Source organism: Rhinoderma darwinii, chromosome 3 (assembly GCF_050947455.1).
Source record: "Rhinoderma darwinii isolate aRhiDar2 chromosome 3, aRhiDar2.hap1, whole genome shotgun sequence".
Lineage (NCBI taxonomy): Eukaryota > Metazoa > Chordata > Amphibia > Anura > Rhinodermatidae > Rhinoderma > Rhinoderma darwinii.
In genome coordinates, this window is record NC_134689.1 from 300117668 (window position 1) to 300142233 (window position 24566).

The 24566-nt window shown below is 44.5% G+C and overlaps 1 protein-coding gene across 1 annotated transcript; it reads right to left on the bottom strand.

Moving 5' to 3' along the window:
* Positions 1 to 6780: 6780 nt before the first annotated feature.
* LOC142750450 (uncharacterized) lies at positions 6781 to 24566 on the bottom strand. Its single transcript, XM_075859451.1, has 6 exons — positions 24466 to 24566; positions 24230 to 24350; positions 9474 to 9516; positions 7780 to 7857; positions 7232 to 7317; positions 6781 to 7110 (listed from the first exon to the last, which is right to left on the bottom strand). Exons 1-6 carry the CDS (start codon positions 24564 to 24566, stop codon positions 6781 to 6783), a joined length of 759 nt encoding a protein of 252 aa, XP_075715566.1.

The following is a 24566-nucleotide window of genomic DNA, read 5'->3' on the forward strand; positions in this document are numbered from 1 at the left end:
ATTGTATTCAAATTTAATAAAAAAGTGTTATTATACATGGTCAGCAATACAAATAAATAATTAAATAAATACATATTGCAAATGCATATACATTGAATAATCTAACAGAATTTTTGTTGTGTACAGTGAACAGTGAATATTATAATGAAGTACAATCATCAATTTCATAAATTAAATGATATAACCATAAAACTCAAATTACATTATATAAAAAACAAACAGTGAATATACAGAGAGTTGTAGTTGGGGTTTTTTCTTTTTCTTATTAATTACCTTTCATATATATATACACTCACTGTTCTGCTGGGATAGTCGGGACAGGACATAACAATTAGATGGGGCGCCGATTCCTGCCCGTGGGCTGTCTTTCTGGCTCTGCGCCTGCTCTGTCTCCCTGGTGACGCGTCCCGGGATTCGCGCATGCGCAGTAGGATAGTGACGTTCATCGGCAGTGCATCCCTGTGCGTCATCCCTGTGCGTCACCACTGTCACAGTTAGGCGCCGCTTATACCGGCGCCTGATTGGCATACAACGACTAAAGGACTGTGAAGACTACTATTTAAACTGGGCACAATCAAAATACCGGCACCCCTTGAGAAAGCTATAAGCGAAACGCGCGTCGGGGCGCACTTCCATACTCTGGGTCACACGATTCTCCTCAAAACATGGGTAAGTGCATTTGCTGGACTCATATGGACACTATGTTATTTTCCTAAGGACACTAGTCTCTTTAGGCAAACGCGGGTCTATGTACTTTTCAATATTACTCAGTCTGGTCTGTTGTATTTTCTGTATTTGCATCTTATTCATGTAGATGTACCCTGTGTAGGAGTAATTTCGAATATTAATAAAATCTATACACTTTAATGTAATTTAATATACTCTGTTCAATATAGGTACGTGTGACTTAGTCAAGGATCCAATTTTAGATTCTCTGTTCTTGTAATTTTATGTATTTGATGTTACTAATAAAGATGTGTAATTTTTTCATATGTGGATATATATGGACTCTTTTTCTCTAGTTTATTATTATTGTGTAGTACATATACCTGTTATTACAATGAGAGTCAATGGCACATCTATGAAACTCTATAGACATACAGGTACCCCCCCACCAATCAGTAGAATGAAGGGGTGTCCTGTATTGTTTACACAGCCTGAGCGCCATGAATAGGATTGTAGCCGTGCCTTGTAGGACTGAGCTTCATTACCAGGCAAAGTGATCCATATAGACGAGGCGCTGTCCCTGTGTAACCAGTAAGTCCCAAAGAAGTAGAACATCACAGAGACTTTTGGTTGTACTACAGTCAGTGTAAAATCAGAGAGGACTCCATGCTTTGTCCATGCAGATGACTTGATGCAATGATCGCAAGAATTCTGAATATGTGGGAATTATTGTAACTGCTATGCCTCATGCCCACGACATTGTGCGACGGCCGAGTCCCATCAGTGATCCGTGGAAAGATAGTACATGTCCTATCTTTAGACGGATTGGAGTTGGGTCAGACCTATTGATACAAAATTCCTGACTTTTATATCGCCCGACATCCGCCATTGGAGAAGAGTTGAGAGCCTCCCATACACATAAGATTGTGGGCCAATCCCACTAAAATCATCAAGTTTGGCCATCTTATGTGTGCAGCCAGCGGAACAGTTCCACACAGGAGACAGCAATACGGAGGATAAAATATGATCATTTTACTGCGAGTGAAAGCGGCCCTATAAAGGGTTTCCACCTACATTCCAGATACAGGCAATTTTTACAGTTAAAATAACCAAACAAACCCATTAGAATATACGTCAGAATACAGAATATATATTTGTAACAAATAACTAAAAAAAAACCTCTTAATTTTTAATTGATGAACTGTTTTATTAAAGTGAGGCTCTTTCTTCTGACTTGCTTGAATACCTTACTTAGCAACCATTTAATGTAAATTTAGATCCTAAATAGAGGTCCTATGTATCTGCTGGCATGAGCCCCTACAGCCACACTGGAAGCCAGCGATCAGTTATAGGTGACATACACACAGCAGAGCCGTGTGCAGAAAACTGCACGGGAGCTCCCGAAGTTCCTCTTACTCCATACCACAGAGCCATAGACAGTGTGTGCCGCCATATGGTACCTCCATATGGCGCCATATAACAGAGTTTAATCGTTTAATTCAGGTGTTTCATTCAATCTCATTGCCGCAGGTGTATAAAATCCAGCACCTAGCCATGAAGTCGCCTTTACAAACATTTATGGAAGAATGGGTCGTCCTAATGAGCTCACTGAATTCCAGCATGGTCTTGTAATAGGATGCCATCGTTATAACAAGTCCGTTTGTGAATTTCCTTCCCTCCTAGATATTCCACGATCAACTGTGAGTGGTATTATTGCAAAGTGGAAGAATTTAGAAACCATAGCAACTCAGCCACGAACGTTATAGATCTGGGTTGCTGCGTTTTGAGGCGTATAGAAGTTGTCAACGCTCTGCTGACTCAATAACTGCAGAGTTCCAACCCTCATCTGGCATTAAAATCCACACAGAAACGGTCATCGCATGAGTTTCCATGGCCAAACTCCTGCATGCAAACCTTACATCACCAAGCACAACCACGTCACCACTGGTCTCTGGAGCAGTGGAAATGTGTTCTGTGGAGTGATGAATCTGGCAGTCTGATGGATGAGTCTGGGTTTAGTGAATGCCAGGAGTCAACCGGGTAATAGGGGACCAGGCTGAGTCTACCAAAATGATAGCCGTTCTCTGTTAGCAGCTCTAAGCTCTCGCAAATGGAGGGATCCCCCTGTTAGGAGAAAAATGTTGTCATTTCCGTTATTTAACCTTCTAAATGCCACATTCATTAGTGGCCACAGCATTTAGTCTGCAGATCATGGTAACATCATCAGCCCGGGTTTCCTCTGTAATTTGACAGCCGTGCTGTAATGGATTTGCCTGACACAGCTTCTTTGTCAACGCCCGTGGTTAATCAGCCTGCATCTCTGCCTAGATCTGTTAGAGTGACTCGATCTGCTACCACTCAGGCTGGGAGACTGAGGAGTGCAAGAACCTATCACAGCCTGGCAAGACGGAGCTAGCTCCCGCCCTCTGTCTATTTATACCCTCATTTCCTGCTTCTCCTTTGCCTGTGATTCTTTTGTTTCCTGGCTCTTCTGCTCCTGCTTGTACTATTGTCCTCTGCTTCATATTGACCCTGGCTTTATTGACTACTCTCCTGCTCTGCGTTTGGTACCTCGTACACTCCTGGTTTGACTCGGCTCGTTCACTACTCTTGTTGCTCAAGGTGTTGCCGTGGGCAACTGCCCCATTTCTCTTAGCTTCTGTATACCCTTGTCTGTTGGTCTGTCGTGCACTTATTGAGCGTAGGGACCATCGCCCAGTTGTACGCCGTCGCCTTTTCTACCCCGGTTCCCTGAGTTTGATCTTCGGGGGGCTTATAACCTTATCCGAATCAGGGAAGGGGATGAGTGGAAGACTGCGTTTAACACGCCCGAAGGTCATTTCGAATACCTCGTCATGCCCTTTGAGTTGTGTAATGCTCCCGCGGTCTTCCAGAATTTCATAAATTAGGTTTTAAGAGACTACCTGGGGGTATTTCTTGTAGTGTACCTTGATGATATACTTGTGTTTTCCAAGGACTGGTCCTCCCACATTGAGCATGTCAGGAAGGTTCTCCAGGCCCTTCGGGAAAACAAACTCTTTGATAAAACTGAAAAATGTGTGTTTGGGGTGCAGGAGATACCATTTTTGGGTCAAATCCTCACTAACGAATTCCGCATGGACCCTGCCAAGGTTCAGGCTGTAGCGGAATGGGTCCAACCTGCCTCCCTGAAGGCTTAACAGTGCTTCCTGGGGTTCGCTAATTATTACAGGAGATTTATTGCTAACTTCTCGGTCATCGCTAAGCCTCTTACGAACCTTACTCGCAAGGGCGCTGATCTCTTCCACTGGCCTCCGGAGGCGGTTCAGGTTTTTGAGGTCCTTAAGAGGTGCTTTGTCTCTGCCCCAGTGCTGATTCAGCCTAACCAAATGGAGCCATTCATCGTGGAGGTTGACGCCTCCGAGGTGGGAGTGGGTGCTGTCTTGTCCCAGGGTACCAGGAGTCTTACCCATCTCCGTCCCTGTGCCTACTTCTCCAGGAAGTTCTCCCCCACTGAGAGTAACTATGACGTTGGCAACCGCGAATTCTTAGCCATTAAATGGTAATTTGAAGAGTGGCGCCACTTCCTGGAGGGGGTTAGGCACCAAGTAACGGTCCTTACCGACCACAAGAATCTGGTTTTCCTAGAATCTGCCCGGAGGCTAAACCCGGGACAAGCTCGATGGGCGTTGTTTTTTACTAGATTCAACTTTGTGGTCACCTATAGGGCTGGGTCTAAAAATATTAAAGCTGATGCACTGTCGCGTAGCTTCATGGCCAGCCCTCCTCCTGAGGAGGATCCTGCTTGTGTTTTGCCCCCAGGTATAATCATATCCTCTGTTGATTTTGACTTAGCCTGATCAAGGTTCAGCTCCCGAGAACCATCCTGAGAACAAGCTGTTTGTTCCCCTGCAATTCCGGCTAAGGGTACTCAGGGAGAATCATGACTCTGGCCATCCTGGCATCCTGGGTACCAAACACCTCATTTCTAGAACCTATTGGTGGCCTGGGTTGCTTAAAGACGTTAAGGCCTACGTCGCCGATTGTGAAACTTGTGCTAGTTCCAAGACTCCCAGGTCCCGACCAGCGGGTTTACTATGTACTTTGCCCATTCCCCAGAGACCTTGGACCCATATCTCCATGGATTTTATCACCAATCTGCCTCCATCCCAAGGCAAGTCGGTGGTGTGGGTTGTAGTAGACCGCTTCAGCAAGATGTCCCACTTTGTACCCCTCAAGAAACTACCCAATGCCAAGACGTTAGCTACCTTTTTTGTCAAACACATCCTTCGTCTCCATGGGGTTCCTGTCAATATTATTTCTGACAGAGGGGTACAATTTGTTTCATTGTTTTGGAGAACCTTCTGTAAGAAGTTGGAGATTGATCTGTCCTTCTCCTCGGCCTTCCATCCTGAAACTAATGGCCAAACGGAGAGGACTAATCAGTCTCTAGAACAATATTTAAGGTGTTTTATCTCTGACTGTCAAGATGATTGGGTCTCCTTCATTCCCCTAGCCGAATTTTCCCTTAATAACCGGGTGAGTAACTCGTCGGGGGTCTCCCCCTTTTTCTGTAATTTTGGGTTTAACCCACGGTTCTCCTCCGTTTCACCTGGTGGTTCCAACAATCCCGAGGTAGATGTAGTTCACGTGCTTCTCTTGTTTCCAAAAGTGTAACATCCTCTTTTGAGGATTTTAGAGTAAGACGTCAACAAAAGCGACTATTTCAAGGTCTGTTCACACTTGCCATGAAAGAGATAGTACTACATACTACAACAAAATGGCATGACATTGCATTTTCTGCATCAAGTATACAATGGGGTAGATTTATTAAGACTGGTGTCGTACGCCAGTCTTAATAACCAACTCGCTGGTGTAAGATGCAAAACATTTATAAAATGTGTCACATCTTTCGACAGGCAATGTGCCACAATTGTGGCGTAACGACCGTGCCTCAACCATCCCCCTCCGATCACATAAATTTTAAAAATACATACACACCTCACCGCTCCTTTTCTCTTCTCCCAACTAGGTCCACTGTTGCTCTCTCTTCATGCCGTGGCTCATTCAAGGTACTGACACTGGACAGTGTGAGTACCTATGTGACGACACAGTACTGATCACGTTGAGTGCTGCGTCACACAGGTACTGACAGACAAATGTCCGGCCTCAGTTCCTTAAATAAGCCACGGCTTGAACAGAGCCGCAGGGGACCTGTTGGGGACAAGAAAAGCGGAACTGTAGGGTAAGGTTAGGGGAGTAAAAATATTTTTTATTTTATGTATCGAAAGGGGGAGGGGGTAGTCAGATTGTGGGAGGGTAAGGTTGAACCCCACAGACTCAAACCTATGTCAGTAATGAGCCGGCATAGATTTCTGCTACAATTTACGTCAGTTTTCTGGTGTAAATTATAATAATTTTGACGTTCCAGCGGAAGTCTTGCCTCTTTTTGCTAAATTCCACCCCCTTTTCCGCCAAAAGTAAAAAGTCTGGATTTTTTTTTACGACAGAAAACTGTTGTAAAACTTTGGATATTTTCCCTTTAATATGTCTTCTATAGACCAGTATTAGGCTCTATTCATGTTAGGGGAGAATTAGTAAGACTGGCGATCAGTCAAACCCTGGATCAAACCTAACAGTTATCTAACTAATTTTACAGTACTAATTTAATTACTACTTCAATTATTAATAATTGAATTCCTATTTTTTTTTTATCGTTTGTTTACTGATATTATTAGACTATAACTATTCTACCATTGCAACTATTATTAATATCACTATTATTAATACTATTACTATTATATCACTATTATACTATATTATGTTGTCCCTATGTTGATCCAGAAGAAGGCAAAAAACCCTGGACACTTTCAGCCAATTTGTGTCACAGGGGGAAAATTCCTTCTTGACCTCGAAAAAAGGCGATCAGTCCTAGAACCCTGGATCAAACACCCTACTTTTATTAACATCTATCTAATGAATTATTATTAATATGATCATATTTATCTAATTACGGCCTAGGATCTCATTAATACTATAATTTTATTACTATTCCACTATATCATATATACTATTACAACTAATTATTCATATTATACTATTTTATACTTTTATAGTTTTAATATTAATATTATTTCAGCGGCAGAGAGGTTTCAGCAGGATCGTCCATATGATGTTCCTCTTTCCTCTCATGTGGTGGTTGACGTACTGGCGGTTGGTATTTTGCCTTATCCTGCTTCTTCTTGTGGTGTTCTTGATCTTGATGGTCTTCACTCTCTGTATCTTCTTTCTTCTTATCTTGTTGTTTTCTTCGGTGCTTTCCTTTTCTTCTTCCAGGTCCTTGCACAGTTCTCTCATCATCATAGATCTTTCTTGCCGTTCTGTTTTCTCCATCGATGGTCTTGGCTGTTCTTCCTCTTGTATCAAAAATTGTTTCTTGGCTTCTGGGTTGGTCGGCATGAGAAGCTAATAAAACAATAGATTAAGTTAATTGTGTATTCAGACATTCTCAGAAACCCTTCTATACGGATGTTAACTTCAATGAATCTTTCATAAAGGCAGCAAAATAGCCAATATTCTCACTAACTTCCATCTTGTAGAGGGGTGAAGGGAGAAGCTTGATACAATAGGCCAGTCTTCTTAGATTTTCCTCTAGGGTGATGTTCATATAAGCTGAAAAGAATACAACCAGATAATGGGATCAATCATAAATGTACAGAAACCGTCACAAAACCAGTGTTATAAATACACAGACAAATCATCAATAGATGCAGGAAACAGAAGCAATTCCGGGACTTCAGACAAGTTTTTTTTTTATTAATATTTACTTTCATAAACTTTATTTGATTTTTTTTTTGGATCACTTGGGAAGTTTTACTTTGGATTATTTGTTTTTATTATAATCACAGCAGACCCTGAGGTTGTGCCCATATCCTCACAGGAATTGTTAAAGAAAGTTTATTGGAAACTTGTATAACTTTCATTATACATGAATGACCTTTATTTCCTGAATCCATAATCGCCCCTAATATGGATCTGAGCTTGGGGTCACCTGTTACCAGCAAAGCAGTAGAGACCAATCTTACAACATGCATTACAGAGAATGGTCAGTCATCCCAGTGTAAAGAATTATACTTGATCGAATGCTGGCTGAATGGCCGGTCCACATGGTCTCCGGTGCAGTCGTCGCTCCAACGAAATGTTGTCCAAATCCTGTAAAACAGTCAACATATAGAGAAACCATTAAAGGACGATTGTCACGAAAAAAAAAATTTGATATCAATTTGCATTTAGTGTTTTATTATAAAATCTTTTATTTATGTGTGTGTTTGTGTTTTACTTTTTTATATTTTTTAACTTTTTCTTCTCTATGGGGGCTGCCATTTTTTTGCCATCTCTGTATGTGTCGATTAACGACACATACAGTGATGGAATACGGCACACACATCCCCATAGTGAATGCGAACGAGAGCTGTTCCATCCACTATAGCGTACGCGGTCTGTGTGGGAGCAGCGCATGCGCCGCTCCCACACAGACCAAAAGTCAGGTCTTCGCTAGAGCGAAATCCGGCACCATGTTCATGACGACCGGAAGCCGCGGCCAGACTGTGAGATGACGACTTCCGGTCACGGATTCCGGACTTGTGTTCTGAAGCAAGCACGAGGAGCGGAGGGAGCAGAGGGAGCAGCGGCGGCAGGAGCAGGTAAGTTAGGTCTGTGTATGTTAGTGTTTTACTGTGTGTTTACTACTGTATGTAAACCTACTACACTGTGTGTTAGCTCAAAAAATGGCGACACACAGTGTAGGAGGTTTGACCGTTCAATCGCCTCCTATCTCCTGGCACTAGCCAGGATAAAGGAGGGGGGATTCTGTGAGCTCACTAGAGCGAGTGTGTTTACACCAAATTTGCAGCATAAAGCAATGAGGTTGCTTTACCACATGCAATGCTGCAATTTTGGGAATTGCTCCATCTAGTGACAAGCACTGGGAAATGTTATAAATTAGAATCTAATTTATAATATTTCCTGAAAAGGTAACCTGTATGCTGCACACTTTACTGAATACAATGTGCTACCCAAGCCGCCATCTATAGAGTTATTCTTCTATATTGCTATCATAGCTCTTTACCAATGAGTCCACTGGGTTAAAGGGGAATTGTACACTCAGCGAATTATTAGGATTTCCTTGTCCCCTATTATAACAACTGCTGGGGACTCACTCCTCATTCCCACTTTTCTCCCAAACAATGGCAGTCCCTACCCGTGCTAAAATGCCAGGACCTTTTTGTAGCATCTCTAGTTTTTCACTAAAAAACCAACAGTGCTAAGCATGAGAGCCCATTCCCAAATGTCTTTAGAGGGTTGTTCAGCTCCAAAGTGTCCCAATGAATCAGCGCCTGGGCCCCAGTGCCAAATCTGTAACGGACCCTCACTTGCTATGTGCCATTTGTAATACTGGTGTCTCCATACGGGGCCCTCAGAGGGAACATTGGGCGTCCTCCGGCCCCGGGTGTGACTGCCCCCTCCACACCCACTATAGCTACACCCCTGATTCTCTCCAGTGATGGAGGTGAGGTGGAGAACGGCAGCACTACTGCAACTACACAAAACTTCTAACACAACATCCATCCAAATACAAGATGTGACAAGTGGAGAAGTCATTGAATAACAGCTGCAGCTTCAACCACAAACATTTATCTTATCATGTCAAGTTTTAGGTAAATAATAAATATTTTGGAGAATCTGTTATTATGAAATGTTAATAACATGTATGAATATGTGTGATGAGATGAATCAGCCGTCATTTAGATTATATTCCAGGATCTTACCTGAGAAATCGCAGTAGTCGCAGTCGTCCGTCTTCACTCTCAGCTGAGATATAACAGACTAAAGACAACTGAATTTTTTTGGGGTTTCATATTCAAATCCAGCACATGAAAAAGAGAGAGACCCCAGTAGTTGGTAGGAATCAAGGACAAAGTATTTACAAAAAACTGCTACCAGCAGAAAAATTCCTTTTAATCCAACTGCCAATGACTAAATAAATGAACAAATTTTATTGTGCTTCTATAAAGCAAAAAAGACTGACTACACTAATTAATAAAAATGAGTAATATCACCTCCGTTTAGGGTTTAAGCAGACTGTGCACATTAGACCACGTGTATTTGTATTCAGTATTGCTCGCGGCTGCAGACCAGCGAGTCAAACATTATCATATGTGGAAAGCAACGGAGGTTCATATTGGGTTAAAAATTGTAGGTATCAGAGCCCCCCCCCCCCCCCCCCCCCCGACATGTTTCGCTGTGCTAGACAGCGTCCTCAGGGGTTCAGGGGCTTATTTATTTGTCCATTTATTTAGTCATTGACAGTTGGATTAAAAGGAATTTTTCTGCTGGTAGCAGTTTTTTGTAAATTCAAATCCAGCAATCCTATTGGCTGTTGATTAGTTCAGTTACCATGGTGACAGAAGCAGCAGTATTTTTAAAGGGACATGATCCTCTTATTGAATACAGTGCATTTTACTTTATGTTTCTTCATTTATACAAGATACCCCAACTAATGTGTTGTTTACTAATGTAAATGTATGTTTAATCTTATTAAAGGTTATAATGTGGCATTTTTATTAATACTGTAATAATTCTTTGTGATTTTATTCTAAATGTTATTCAGACATTAGTGTCTACTATGAATTCTTTGATATCCCAAATATTTTTTGCTATTTATCAAATTTGCAATTTAACCACTACATGGCACTAGGGATGCACGATGCATCGAAACTTTGATACTGTTTCGATACCGTGCATCCCCAAACTGTTCAATACCGTTATTTCATGTATTTCGATACTAAGCTGTGCGGCCGCACAGCTTAGCAATGTAATACATGAATGTATGGGAGCGGGGCTGCGGCTGTGTGATACAGCCATTGCCCCGCTCCTGAGTCCTGACAAGTGCGCGCGGTCAGGATGATGCGATACGGCCAGCGCTGCATTAATGAGCGGCAGCACTGAAGACAGAACATGGCGGGCGCTCTGCAAAACACCCCCATGTTCTGTCCTCAGTGCCTGCACCGCCGCTTATTAGTGCAGCGCCGGCCGCATCACCTCATGCTGACCGCGCGCGCACACTTATGTCAGGAGCGGGGCAATGGTTGTATTACACAGCCGCAGCCCCACTCTATAACGGCGGAGATCAGAGAAACCTCTCATCTCTGCCGCTATTCCCCTGAATGCTGCGATCAAAGCTGACTGCAGCATTCAAGAGGAAGTGAGAAAGGGGGATGCCCCTTGGATCGCGTCACAGGAATCCCTGTGACGCGATTGAGGGACATACCATATATGGCCAGACAGCCCAGGGTCTATTGATGGACCCCAGGGCTGTCTTACCATATTTCCTGTTGTTAGGGCATACTGAGGTATGTCCTAACAACTGCCTGTGTACTATCCATACACAGGCTAATGTACTGTCATTTAGACATATGCCAGTACATTAAAGTTTAAAAATACAGTAAAAACATAAAGTAATGTTAAATTTAAAAAAAATACACATACACCTTTTTTTACAATAAACATTAAAATAAGTCTCAATACATAAAACATACACATATTCTTATTGGTGCAGCCGTAATAACCTGCACAACAATTTTTTTGCATCATTTATGATGTGTACGCTGTAAAAAAATAAAATAAAAACTGCTTTCTCTCACTTGTGAGGCACGAGGTGTGATGAATTTAACCTCCATGTGCCTCACATTAATAGTAATTAACCCCATCATGTACCTTACACATTAACCCATTATGACTGAGAAACATGATGGGGTTAATTACTATTAATGTGAGGCACATTCAAAATTCATCATCACACCTCGCGCCTCACATCAGAAAACGGAAGTATCGGTATCGAAGTCCAATTCTGGTATCCTGACATCCCTACATGGCACTGTTTTTTTTTTCTTGCTGGCATTCAGATTATCAATTTTTATTTTAGTTTTTGTATAGCCAGTCTTTCCCTTCTCAGTTATTAGGGTGTTATGCATGCCTATAAATTTTAATTCATTCAGAAATAGGTTCTTGTTTTGTTCTTACTATTCACTATCTACTATCTTCTCTTTCCTTAGTATCCTACAACATGTAGAAAAAATATTTGGAGGCATAATAATTGTTTTCCAAACTGTATACTATGGCCATCGCCAGGTCACTACAGCCTGGCCTGTTTATTTTACTACCACAGCATGAAGGGTAATGGCTAACAAATAGTAACCTGGGATTTGTTTCCTATACCCTCCTCCAGACCGCAATAATTGTCAGGAGCAACTTCTCTACACAGATAACCAAGTGACTGCACTGATCAGGTAACATTTGTACCATTTGTGGCGGTCAGATGGTTTTTCATATCCTTGACTGTAAAGTCAAAAGGTCCATTTACACAAACCAAATATTGGTTCATACAATCGCTCATTCCCAATCATTGCCGTGTGTGAACAGGGCAGCGATCAGCCGGCAAACCAACGAACACTTGTTCCTCGGCTGTTTAATCTTTTATGCTGCCCTGAAAATCATCGTTGTCGGCAGCACATCTCCCCGTGTAAACAGCAGATGTGCTGCTGACAGTACGTATGTAAACTGTATGGGAACTGATCGATCATATTAGCAATCCTTCGTCTCCTTACAGTTTACATTGACCTGTGTAAAGGGTCTTTATACGAGCGCTGATCAACCGATAAATAGCTGTCAAATGTATACAGTTCAGACAGAAAAATACCTGTACTAAATCAGAGGCATATAGAAGTACAGTAGAGTCTCATATATTTCTATGGGTGCCATATTACAGCTCAGAGGTTTTACAGAGCCATAATACAGATGTATGGCCCTAGCAGGGCCACATTATCATTGATGCTCCTGAAGCTCCTGCTCCAGGCCCCACTCTCTGATTGGCTCAGGGGGGGGCATGCATATTTTTGCATCTTTACATCACAACGGCTGCAAATTTAGCAAGATTTGTGCATAACCGCATTGTTTCTAAAACGGTTCTACGCAATTGCCAGAAAGAATGCTGTGCTTTTGCCTTGATTTTGTGCAAATTGAGAGGAGCAGGACCTTTGATGACATCATAGTCACATGACAAAAGTCCTAAACCACTGAGGAGAAAATTAATAGAAGATAGAGTGGAAGTCAGCTGACCACAGGAAACGGAGGATCTTACTCCTAATGCATCTCTATGGAGAAAAGATACAAGGATGCTGCAGAGAGAAGTGGAAGGTGTGAGGAGGGGGTACAGGGGAGCAGTGCGTGAGGAGGGGGTACATGGGGAGCACTGTGTGAGGAGAGGGGTACATGGGGAGAAGTGTGTGAGAAGGGGGGTAAATGGGGAGCAGTGTGTGAGGAGGCAGAAAAGGGGAGCATTGTGCAAGGAGGGGGGTACATGGGGTGCAGTGTGTGAGAAGGGGAGTACATGGGAGCAGTGTGTGAGGAGGGGGGTACATTGGGAGCAGTGTGTGAGGATGTGGGGGTACATCAGAGCTGTGTGTGAGGCAGCGGTACATGGGGAGCAGTGTGAGAGGAGGGGGGTAAAAGGGAGCATTGTGTGTGATGAGGGGGTACATGGGAGCATTGTGTGTGAGGTGGGGGTACATGGGGAGAAGTGTGAGGAGGGGCTGTATGGGGAGCAATCTGAGAAAGGGGTGCACAAAGAGCAGTCTGAAGAGGGGGGCATGAGCGGCAGTCTGTCAGTGGTGCGGGGGGCACTGGAGAAACTGTGGGATGCTGGTTTAGTGATGTGTTGTAAGTAGTGTATGCAGGGGCGTTGCTAGGGTCTTAAAAGATCAGGGGCACAAGCCCCTAGACATATATTTACCCCCACCCAAAAAAATATATACATTTTTACATACATATCGGAGATATCATATCTATAAAACTAAGGCTCCTATAGCTACACCGCTGGATAAAATTGGATGCATTGTCTCAGCAGACAGTTTCACACATGATAGGCTTAGATACATGGCCCCAGCAGACAGTATCATACATGATACGCTTAGATACATGTCGCCAGCAGACAGTATCACACATGATAGGCTTAGGGCTCATTCAGACGTGCTATATGTTGAAACAATGGGGCCATTCACACATTCATGAGTTTTCATGCAGCGAGTGTCCATTGTGTGAAACTCACGGCATATCCTATATTGGTGTATTTCATGCACCTAGCCGCCCATTGAAGTCAAAGGGTAAGTGAAAACCACGGACAGCACACGGACGACATCTGTGTGCTGTCCCTGTTTCACGCATCAATTACACTGAAAAAAAAAATTAAAAGTGCTTGCGAGTGCGTGAAAAACACATATCACACATGAATCACACTGATGCCAGACGGAACACGACCAGATTTACGCAAGTTTTTTACGCACGTAAATCTGTCATGCTCGTGTGTATGTAGCCTTAGATACAGGGCCCCAGCAGTAAGTTTCCTTGTACTAACCCAACTAACTAAGGGGCAAATTTGGCATTTGGGGCTCTAATCAAAGACACCTGTAGAGAGTTCCCCACACAATGCCCCCCTACATATAGTGTCGGAATCCCCCTTTATGGTTCCACACTCAGTCCCCCTGCCATACATCCCCCTTGTAGACAGTGCCATGCAAGTCCCCTGCAGTGTTCCCTATAAGGTGACTGGCCGCACACCTTCCATAGTCTGCCCGCTCACTAAACTTTAAAGCCTGCGCACTGTCACGGACGGCGGGCGGATACAGTGGCGTCGCTAGAACAGGAGGGGGCTCCGGTGCTAGCGACAGCCACATTTACAGGGCCGGCCTTAGGGGTGTGAAAGCGCACAGGGCGCTGCACCTTCCCAGCATGTAGGAGGAGCCACTGGGCTCTGCTCTTTCCTCAGCTCCTTACACACACACGTAGTAAACAGGAGCAGAGGAGGACGCTCCGCCCACAGCCCGTCCTGCAAGAAACCTGTGATCCTGTCAGCATGGAGGGAGGGTAAGTGGCTCCGTGTTTGTGTATATGTTAAAGTATATGTGTGTGTATATGTTACAGTATATGTGTGTGTGTGTGTGTGTGTGTGTGTGTGTGTGTGTGTGTGTTTGTGTGTGTATATGTTACAGTATGTGTGTGTGTGTGTGTGTGTGTGTGTGTGTGTGTGTGTGTGTGTGTGTGTGTGTGTGTATATGTTACAGTATATGTGTGTGTATATGTTACAGTATATATGTGTGTGTGTGTGTGTGTGTACATGTTACAGTATATGTGTATATATGTTACAGTATATGTGTGTGTGTGTGTGTGTGTGTGTGTATGTTGCAGTATGTGTGTGTGTGTGTGTATGTTACAGTATATGTGTGTGTATATGTTACAGTATATGTGTGTGTGTGTGTGTGTGTGTGTGTGTGTGTTACAGTATATGTGTGTATATGTTACAGTATATGTGTGTATATGTTACAGTATATGTGTGTGTATGTATGTTACAGTATATATGTGTATGTATATTTTAGAGTATATGTGTGTGTGTTACAGTATATGTGTGTGTATATGTTACAGTATATGTTACAGTATACGTGTGTGTGTGTGTGTGTGTGTGTGTGTGTGTGTGTGTGTGTGTGTGTGTGTACATGTTACAGTATACGTGTGTGTATATGTTACAGTATATGTGTGTGTATGTTACAGTATATGTGTGTGTGTATGTTACAGTATATGTGTGCGCATATGTTACAGTATATGTGTGAGTGTGAGAGTGTGTGTGTGTGTGTGTGTGTGTGTGTGTGTAAACCCTTCAATACCCTAGACTACAAGGGATGTTATGACTATCCATCTGTTTTTCAGAGAAAATTATGAAGATGTAATTTGCAGGTGGAAGGGGGCCGACGTGTTGTTTATGCACAGAGGCCCTCAGTTTTTTTTTTGTCCATCCCCGGACATATAAGATTTACTTATTGTTGACTAGTTTTATGTGTAAAGTGTAGACCCCTTTCCCTTTTGGCCCATGCTATGTAGAAGGTGCCCAGTAGTTAAAACATTATCCATTCCCTGAATCTCAATGACATACACACTTATAGCATGTACATTATCCATTGTTGCAATGCTGCTGTGAGTAAATTTCCATATACCATAAATTATATCATCATAATGGAAAGATCTTTATGGGGTTTGTATTGCCAGGCCCACTTTTAAATTTGTGTTACCAGCCCATTAATCCGTTTCTTAAAATATGGACCTTAGTGTATGGATCTGTAATACCTGAATACGAACATAAGCTCCACTGGTAAAGGCCCCTGCATAAGTTCGTGCCCGTAGTCACGGGCCGCAATTACGGGTACGGCCGGCCCCATGTTGGCCGTGGACAGCCACTCGCATTTTCGGCCCATGCTCGCATACAATGTATGGGAGCACGGCCCGTAAAAAGCAAAAAATAGGACATGTCCTACCTTTTGCGGAGGCTTTCTATGGCCTGGACACCTTTCCGTAAATATACGGGAAGGTGTCCGAGGTCAATAGAAGTGACGGTCGTGTACATGGAGCCTGAGGCTGTGATCACATCAGCGTTGGTTTTACGTTGATGGGTTCCGTTGCAGCTTTCCATTGGAGGAACCTGTAACGTCCGTGGTCGCTGACCACAAACTCCTTCCATCCAGTCGACGCCCTCCTCTCCAAAGGTGTCTGCACATACGGCCGTCCTGTTCCACAGTGACCACCATGGTGCGCTTGCGAGCTCAGTCCAGACTTAAGAAGCCAAAGCGCACGCAGGTGGGAGAGTGAGCTGATTGCTTCCAGAGCACCCTGGGCTATAAGAAGGGCCCAGCCCTTTCCTCCCGACGAGCCTCTTGGAACCATTCTCGAATCCTCATATCAATCCGGGCGGACAGAAGGGTGAGGTCATCCAGGGTAAACGGTAGATCTCGAGCGGCAAGTTCGTCCTTAATCTTAGGAGACAGTCCCTGCCAGAATGTAGTCACCAGGGCCTCATTGTTCCACAACAATTCTCCCGCAAGGGTGTGGCAGTGGATGGCGTACTCAGCCACGGAGGTGTCTCCTTGGCGTAGGTTTAGCAAGGAAGCCGCTGCAGATGAGACTCGTCCAGGCTCCTCAAACACCATGCGAAAAGTCCGGAGGAAGCCCTGGAAGTCACAGGTCTCTGGTCCTTGTCTCTCCCAGATAGGATTCGCCCATCCAAGGGCCTTGCCAGTGAGGAGAGAGATGATGAAAGCGACACTTGCGCCATCAAACGAAAACGCACTTGCATACAGACTGAAGTGGATCTGGCACTGGTTAAAAAATCCACGACAGGTACCTGCGACTCCCTCATAGTGGTCAGGAAGTGGCAAAGAAAAACGGGGATCAACACTGTCAGGAGGTGTAGTCTGAGGATCAACACTGCCAGGAGATGTATTAGGAGGAACGGCAGCTTGTGCCTCCTGCCGACGTGCGAGAATGTTCAAGGCCTGGAGGAGTTGGTCCTGTCGAAACCGGAGGTCCAGCATATCCGCCCGCATCTCTTGTGACGTCATCTTGGTTTTGGATCGACCAGCGGGGTCCATGGCCTGAGCGTACTGTCAAGTTGGGTTCGTGGACCCACTGGGCCGTACCGCCTTGACGGTATGGCAGCTGGCCAACAGGGCGCAGGTAACAGTCTATAGTTCCTATAGTGTACCTGTGGCAGCTCGGACAGTAGCAAGGCAGGCTCGGCTGGGACTAGGCAGCAGGCAGACTTCAGGCGTGGTGTAGCAGGACAGGCCGTGGTATGCAGCACAGCACGACTACAACTCAACACGGCACTCGAGCAGGATAGCATGGGATACAGGATACAGGTACGGGAAACAATGGGAACTGGAAAACACTAGGAGACCATATGCATAGACAAACTTTGGATATGACAACAACGCTCAGGCATGGGAGGAAGGGGCTGGGCCCTTCTTATAGCCCAGGGTGCTCTGGGAGCAATCAGCTCAAGCTCCCACCTGCGTGCGCTTTGGCTTCTTAAGACTGGACTGAGCTTGCGAGCGCACCCTGGTGGTCACTGTGGAGCAGGACGGCCGTATGTGCAGACATCTCTGGAGAGAAGGGCGTCGACTGGATGGAAGGAGTTCATGGTCAGCGACCACGGACGTTACAGAACCTATGAACAGAAAGGCAAACAGAAACCATAGCTTCCATTTGCATTACTATTGATTTCAATGGTAATGCTTCCATTGCAAATGGTTTCCATTTGGTAAGGTTTCCATTTTTTTTTTTTGCGGAAAGAATAGCGTAGTGGACTGCGATATTGTTTCTCATAAAAAAAAACGGAAACCTTACGGAATGGAAACAAACGGAAGCTATGTGCAATGGAAGCATTACCATTGATATCAATAGTAATGCAAACGGGAGCTATGGTTTCCATTTGCCTTTCCATTCATGGGTTCCTCCGACAGAAAGCTGCAACAGAACCCATGAATGGAAAAGCAACGCTGATGTGAACAGGCCCTAATAGCCCACGTACATATTGTATATATTGCTGTTATATAACTAAAGGCTAAAGATGATTAACAGAGGACTAGCATATTTCTATTCATTATTTGTATCAATAGCCTTTTGTCCTTTCCAATAGCCCAGTCATATGGGAATACTTAATAGAATTATTGTTCTATGTTATTTACTGACAAGCCCTGAGGGAATTGTAAACCTTACAAAAAGGTTTTCTTGCCCTGATGTTGTTGCGCTGAAACCACAGCCTTCATCATTAGATACAGAACAAAGCTTGTAATGTTTCTAGAATGTAGTCCAGTGCTTACTTAGCTGTGGGTGAATGTTGTGTCATGCTACTGGGATGGCACAAATGATAATACTTTAACATTCCAGTATTCTGTCACCAGAAAAAGAAAAAAAGCATCATATTTAACACAAAATAATTGTCGTTATATATTAGCATGTGATGTCATTATGTGCCAGCGTTATAGCCCGATGCGTGGCTGATGTTACAATGTGGCCAGGGTCTAAGGCTGGGTTTACATTTTACAATTTGCTACGACTTGAGAACCATCTTATATGATTGTGAATGATTATATGAGTATTTACAGCCAGTATTTTTTTTTTTTTGATGGCCTGTGAATTCCTTCATAAAACTGATGAGGATTTGACAATGGTTGATGAATTATTTATGTGCAAGAACCTATACCAATGCCAGAAGCCTCAGGAACAAGATTAACCCTGTCCCGACCACCCCACGTAGATTAACGGGCTGCAGCTCTGGTCCTTGTGCCTGCAGCCCGGCATCTCTCAGTACTGGCTGCTACTAGCAGCCTTAGTACTGGAGGAAGACATTGGGTGGGATGACAGCCGATTAACCCCTTAAATGCGGCAGTCAATAGCGACTGACACATTTAAGGAGTTACAACAACATCAGCGCACCGCTACGCTATTGCAACCTGAGGCCATCTACGGAAGGCGATTAGGTCCTGCCAGAGGCAGAAACTAATACGCTGCCTGTAAGTGTGAAACTGATAGGTATGATACCATGCAATACATAAGTATGGCAGGGTATTATAACAATGATCCAACAGTTGGATCTTCAGGTCCCTAGTGGGAATAAAAAAAAATGAAAAAAAAAAATGAAAAAAAATAAAAACGTAATAGTTCAAAGCAATAAAATTAAAATCACAATTTTTCCCTTATAAAGACCTTCATTATTAGAAAAATATTAAAAAAATAAAAAAACTGTGAATAATTGGTATCTCCGCGTCTGTAACGGCCTGAACTATAAAAATATAATGTTATTTATCCCGCACGGTGAATGCTGTAAACAAAATAATAAAAAAACAAATTTATAAATAGGGATCAAAAAGTCACATGTACCCAAAATTGGTACCAATAAAAACTACAGTTTGTTCCGCAAAAAACAAGCCCCACACTTTCTTGATGGAAAAATAAAAAAGTTGTGGCTTTTAGAATATGGCAATACAAAAACGAAATATTTTTTTTAAAACCGTGATTTTATTGTGTAAGCATCGTAAAACATAAAAAACCTATATACATATGGTAACCGCATTGACCCACAGAATAAGTTAAATGTGTACTTTATAGTGCACGATGAACATTGTAAAAGAAAACAATAAACAACCATAGAAGTTTCCACTGCCTAATTCTACTAAATTCAGCAAAAAACCTGTGGGGTCAAAATGCTTACTATACCCCTAGATAAATTCTTCTAGGGCTGTAGTTTCCCAAATGGGGTCACTTCTGGGGGGTTTCCACAGCTTCGGTCCCTCACAGGCTTTGCAAATACGTCATAATACCTGAAAACCAATCCAGCAAACTTCAGCTCCAAAAGCCAGCGCTCCTTCCCTTCTGAGCCCTGCCGTGTATCCAAAAAGCTGTTTATTACCACATATGTGGTATTGCCGTAATCAGGAGAAATTGCTTTACCAGTTTTCGATTGTTTTCTTCTTTATGCCTTGTACAAATTGATAATTTCTATGTTTTATTGGAAAAAATTTAGATTTTCATTTTCACGGTCTAATTCCACTAAGTTCAGCAAAAAATCTGTGGGGTCAAAATGCTTACTATACCCCTCTATAAATTCCTTGAGGGGCGTAGTTTGCAAAATGGTGTCTTTTTGGTGGTGTTTCCTCTGTTTTGGCCCCAAAAGACCTCTTCGAACCAGACATGGTGCCGAAAATATATTCTAACAAAACGAGGTTCGTCAAAAGAAGTGCACTGGTGACACTATCTACAGAGGGCATCAACATCTGCAATTGCTGTCCACAGAGGCAAACTTCCTAGGCCCCAATGAAAACTCTGTAGCGGGCCCAAAACTATCACCCCTCATAGTACTGGTATCGCTCCCTCAGTCTCTAAGGCCTGTGTGCAACTGCAACCTTTGATTTAAAAAAAAAAAATGAATGCCTTCTAAAGTCACTATTCTTACCTGGATTTGTCTGTAGGGCACGTTAAGACGTGGCGGAAATTTTCTGCTGTGGATTTTGCCGCAAATTCATGAAAATTACGCATTGAGGCCTGATTTACACGCAGCGTTGTTGCGTTTTTAACGCGCGCACGACCAGCGTTTAAAACGCGCGTAAAAACAGCAGACGTCGTTAATGCGAGGCCAGCCTACAAATAGGCCTGCTGGCCCAACCCCTGCTTGCTGGGAAAACAGGTTTTGCGCCTTAATCGCAGCCTCTGCAGAAACCCCAGTGTGTGTTTCTCCATTTGAGACGTTTTTGAATTTGCAAGGCACAGTTATGCCTTCTCAGTCGCTGGCACGTGTGCTTCTTGCGTGGATGACCTCGCGTCGTTTTAGGGACCGCCGACCCATGCTGCAGCACCAGACGCGTAGAAGAAGTCGGATTTGGGTTCATCCACTTGTGGCCCAACGAACCTCCAAAGGGCATTTTCATACTCTGTATGAGGACTTACGTCGGCACCCTGAAAAATTTAGAGCGTTCTGCCGCATGTCTGTGGCCACATTTGATCTTCTACTTGAGCAGATTCGGCCTGGCATCACCTACCAGAATACCAACATGAGACGCTGCATTTCCCCTGAAGAACGTCTGCTTGTGACCTTGAGGTATGTGTGCAGTTGCAATTACTTATTCAATGACGCTGTCTGTTTTACCAGTCCCCCCTAACATGTGTGGTGGCTTGCTTTTGCTTTCTCTTGGCTTTTTAGATTTCTGGCCACAGGCAATAGTTACCATTCCTTACATTTCGAATTTATTTTGGGAGTTACCACCATTGCCGTCATTGTCACATCCACCTGTGTCGTGTTGTGGCACAAATTAAAGACCACGGTCATGCCTCAGCCCACGACAGAACAGTGGCTACGAATTTCGGAGGGATTTCTTAGAGCAACTCAATTTCCTAACTGTATTGGGGCCCTAGACGGCAAACACATTCAGGTGAAGAAGCCCCCACGCAGTGGCTCGCGATACTATAACGACAGTTTTTTTCTATGGTATTGTTGGCCTTGGCGGACACAAATTATTGTTTCACTATTGTTGACATTGGCTCGTATGGAAGCTCTGCAGATGACCGCATATTCCGTTCATCAAGAATGGGGGAAGCGACTTTTGAATAATCGACTGGCGGTGCCGGAACCTTCCATCCTCCCTGGCTCCAGCGTCTCCATTTGAGACGTTTTTGAATTTGCAAGGCACAGTTATGCCTTCTCAGTCGCTGGCACGTGTGCTTCTTGCGTGGATGACCTCGCGTCGTTTTAGGGACCGCCGACCCATGCTGCAGCACCAGACGCGTAGAAGAAGTCGGATTTGGGTTCATCCACTTGTGGCCCAACGAACCTCCAAAGGGCATTTTCATACTCTGTATGAGGACTTACGTCGGCACCCTGAAAAATTTAGAGCGTTCTGCCGCATGTCTGTGGCCACATTTGATCTTCTACTTGAGCAGATTCGGCCTGGCATCACCTACCAGAATACCAACATGAGACGCTGCATTTCCCCTGAAGAACGTCTGCTTGTGACCTTGAGGTATGTGTGCAGTTGCAATTACTTATTCAATGACGCTGTCTGTTTTACCAGTCCCCCCTAACATGTGTGGTGGCTTGCTTTTGCTTTCTCTTGGCTTTTTAGATTTCTGGCCACAGGCAATAGTTACCATTCCTTACATTTCGAATTTATTTTGGGAGTTACCACCATTGCCGTCATTGTCACATCCACCTGTGTCATGTTGTGGCACAAATTAAAGACCACGGTCATGCCTCAGCCCACGACAAAACAGTGGCTACGAATTTCGGAGGGATTTCTTAGAGCAACTCAATTTCCTAACTGTATTGGGGCCCTAGACGGCAAACACATTCAGGTGAAGAAGCCCCCACGCAGTGGCTCGCGATACTATAACGACAGTTTTTTTCTATGGTATTGTTGGCCTTGGCGGACACAAATTATTGTTTCACTATTGTTGACATTGGCTCGTATGGAAGCTCTGCAGATGACCGCATATTCCGTTCATCAAGAATGGGGGAAGCGACTTTTGAATAATCGACTGGCGGTGCCGGAACCTTCCATCCTCCCTGGCTCCAGCGGACCCCCAATCCCATATGTCATCGTGGCGGATGAGGGGTTTGCCCTGACAAGGCAAGTAATGCGGCCTTTTGCAAGAAGGGGCTTGGATGAGCGTCGCCGCATGTTCAATCTCCGCCTAGGCCGAGCTCGCAGATGTGTGGAATGTGCCTTAAGCATTATGTCGAACAGGTGGCGGGTCTTTCTGTCGACAATGCAATTGTCCATGCAGAATGTGACACGTGTCATACAAGCGTGTGTAGTTCTGCATAACTTCTGCCGCATTCATGATGCAACCTTTGATGCCGAATATATCCTAACACATGCAGCCACCAGCGACACTGTCCCGGCTATTCCTCTCGGGCGAACTCTCACATCCGGACTTCGAGTGCGGGATACTTTAGCGGCATATTTTGAGAGCCCATCAGGAGAGGCACCATGGGGGCGTGATGACATTTGAAGGGTTGTCTATTTTTTGGAGGTTTCAGGACACAGGTCCCAAGTGGCCAGTGTTTGTTTTTTTAGGTTATGTTCATGTAGGGTTAGGGACTCACAATACATGAGGACCCTTGACGTGGGTTGCGAGCTTACATCTGTTGGGGTTTGATCAGGACATTTGCCATTCGGGAACATGTTTTCATGAGATTGAATGATGGTCGGCCAAAAGTTAGGCGACTCCAATTGCGACTGTCCTGAGTCACATGACAGCACCCAAACTTTCTCATCTATTGCAAACAATGGCAAACCCCTATAGATGAACTAATACCTCATAACACGTGTGCATGAATTTGGGCCCAAGCCCAGCAGTGTGTGAGTGTATAGTCTAAATACATTTGTGGCAAACATTGTGTGGAGGGGTGTGAAATAAAAACACCACGCAATTGAAACAATGAACAACCTGGTTTATCTGTTTTGTCTTCACACTATAAACATGGGGTGCAAATAAACACAACTAGTCATCTAAAACAAAAAAACACCAACATGGTGGAAAAACGACAAAGGGCAGAGTTTCCAGCCCTTCCAAACTCGAGCTTGAAACGGACAGCACCCCAACACGTTCAGAGGTTTTGGTAGTGGTGGCCCGGGGAGGAGTAAGCGTGCATTTCAGCACCACTATGCTGGCCATGGAGCTGCGGAGGATGTTCCTCTCCAGCATAGTGTTGCTGATGATGCCCCTGGTAACTGGGGGCAGGGAAAGGGGGAGCCATGGGTCTCATATACGGGTGAGACCGTGCGCTCGGGGTGGGTGGGTGATATGGGGCGGGCAAATTATGCGTGGTGCCTGCCAGGGCAAATCCGCGCCACTGCTCGATCGCCGTGAAGCAGTGGTGTGGATTGTGGGGGGGTGTCGACGAGTCGATTAAGGTGATGATGACCGCGTGTAGGCGGGCTATCCGATCCTCTGGGACCCTCCTTAGCAGAGGAACAATTCCCCTTGCGAAAAAGTCCTGGCCGTCCTCGTCCGCAGCTCGCCTAAGGTACTCTAGTACCCGCGTATCCACCTGTCCGGCGGCGGTTGGCTGCTGAGCTCAGCGGCGAGTTGTGTGTCGCGGGGGGCGCTCCTCAGGAGGAGAGGCGACGGCACGGGCAGACTCTACAGGGGCGGGGTCCAGGGGTGTAGGCTCCGGGCTAAGGGGCAGCTCTTGTCCCGCGGGAGGTTGCGGCTGTGACTCTGGCAGGTCAGTGTCCTCCGTAGTATCCTCCAAATTGTCGGTGGTTCTGGAATGGGAAAACAGCGTGGGAACACAATAGGGATCATTGCCCAAAACAACACGATGGCAAACATGACCTGGGCAAGAAAACATTTGACACATGCAAAAGCACAATTTCTTACGGGCGCATCTCCATGACGTCCTTCAAGAACATCAGCTGCTTAAGATAAATGTAGGGACGCTTTCGTGAAGCACCATCTCCGCTTCTCCCTCGGTCCCCCAT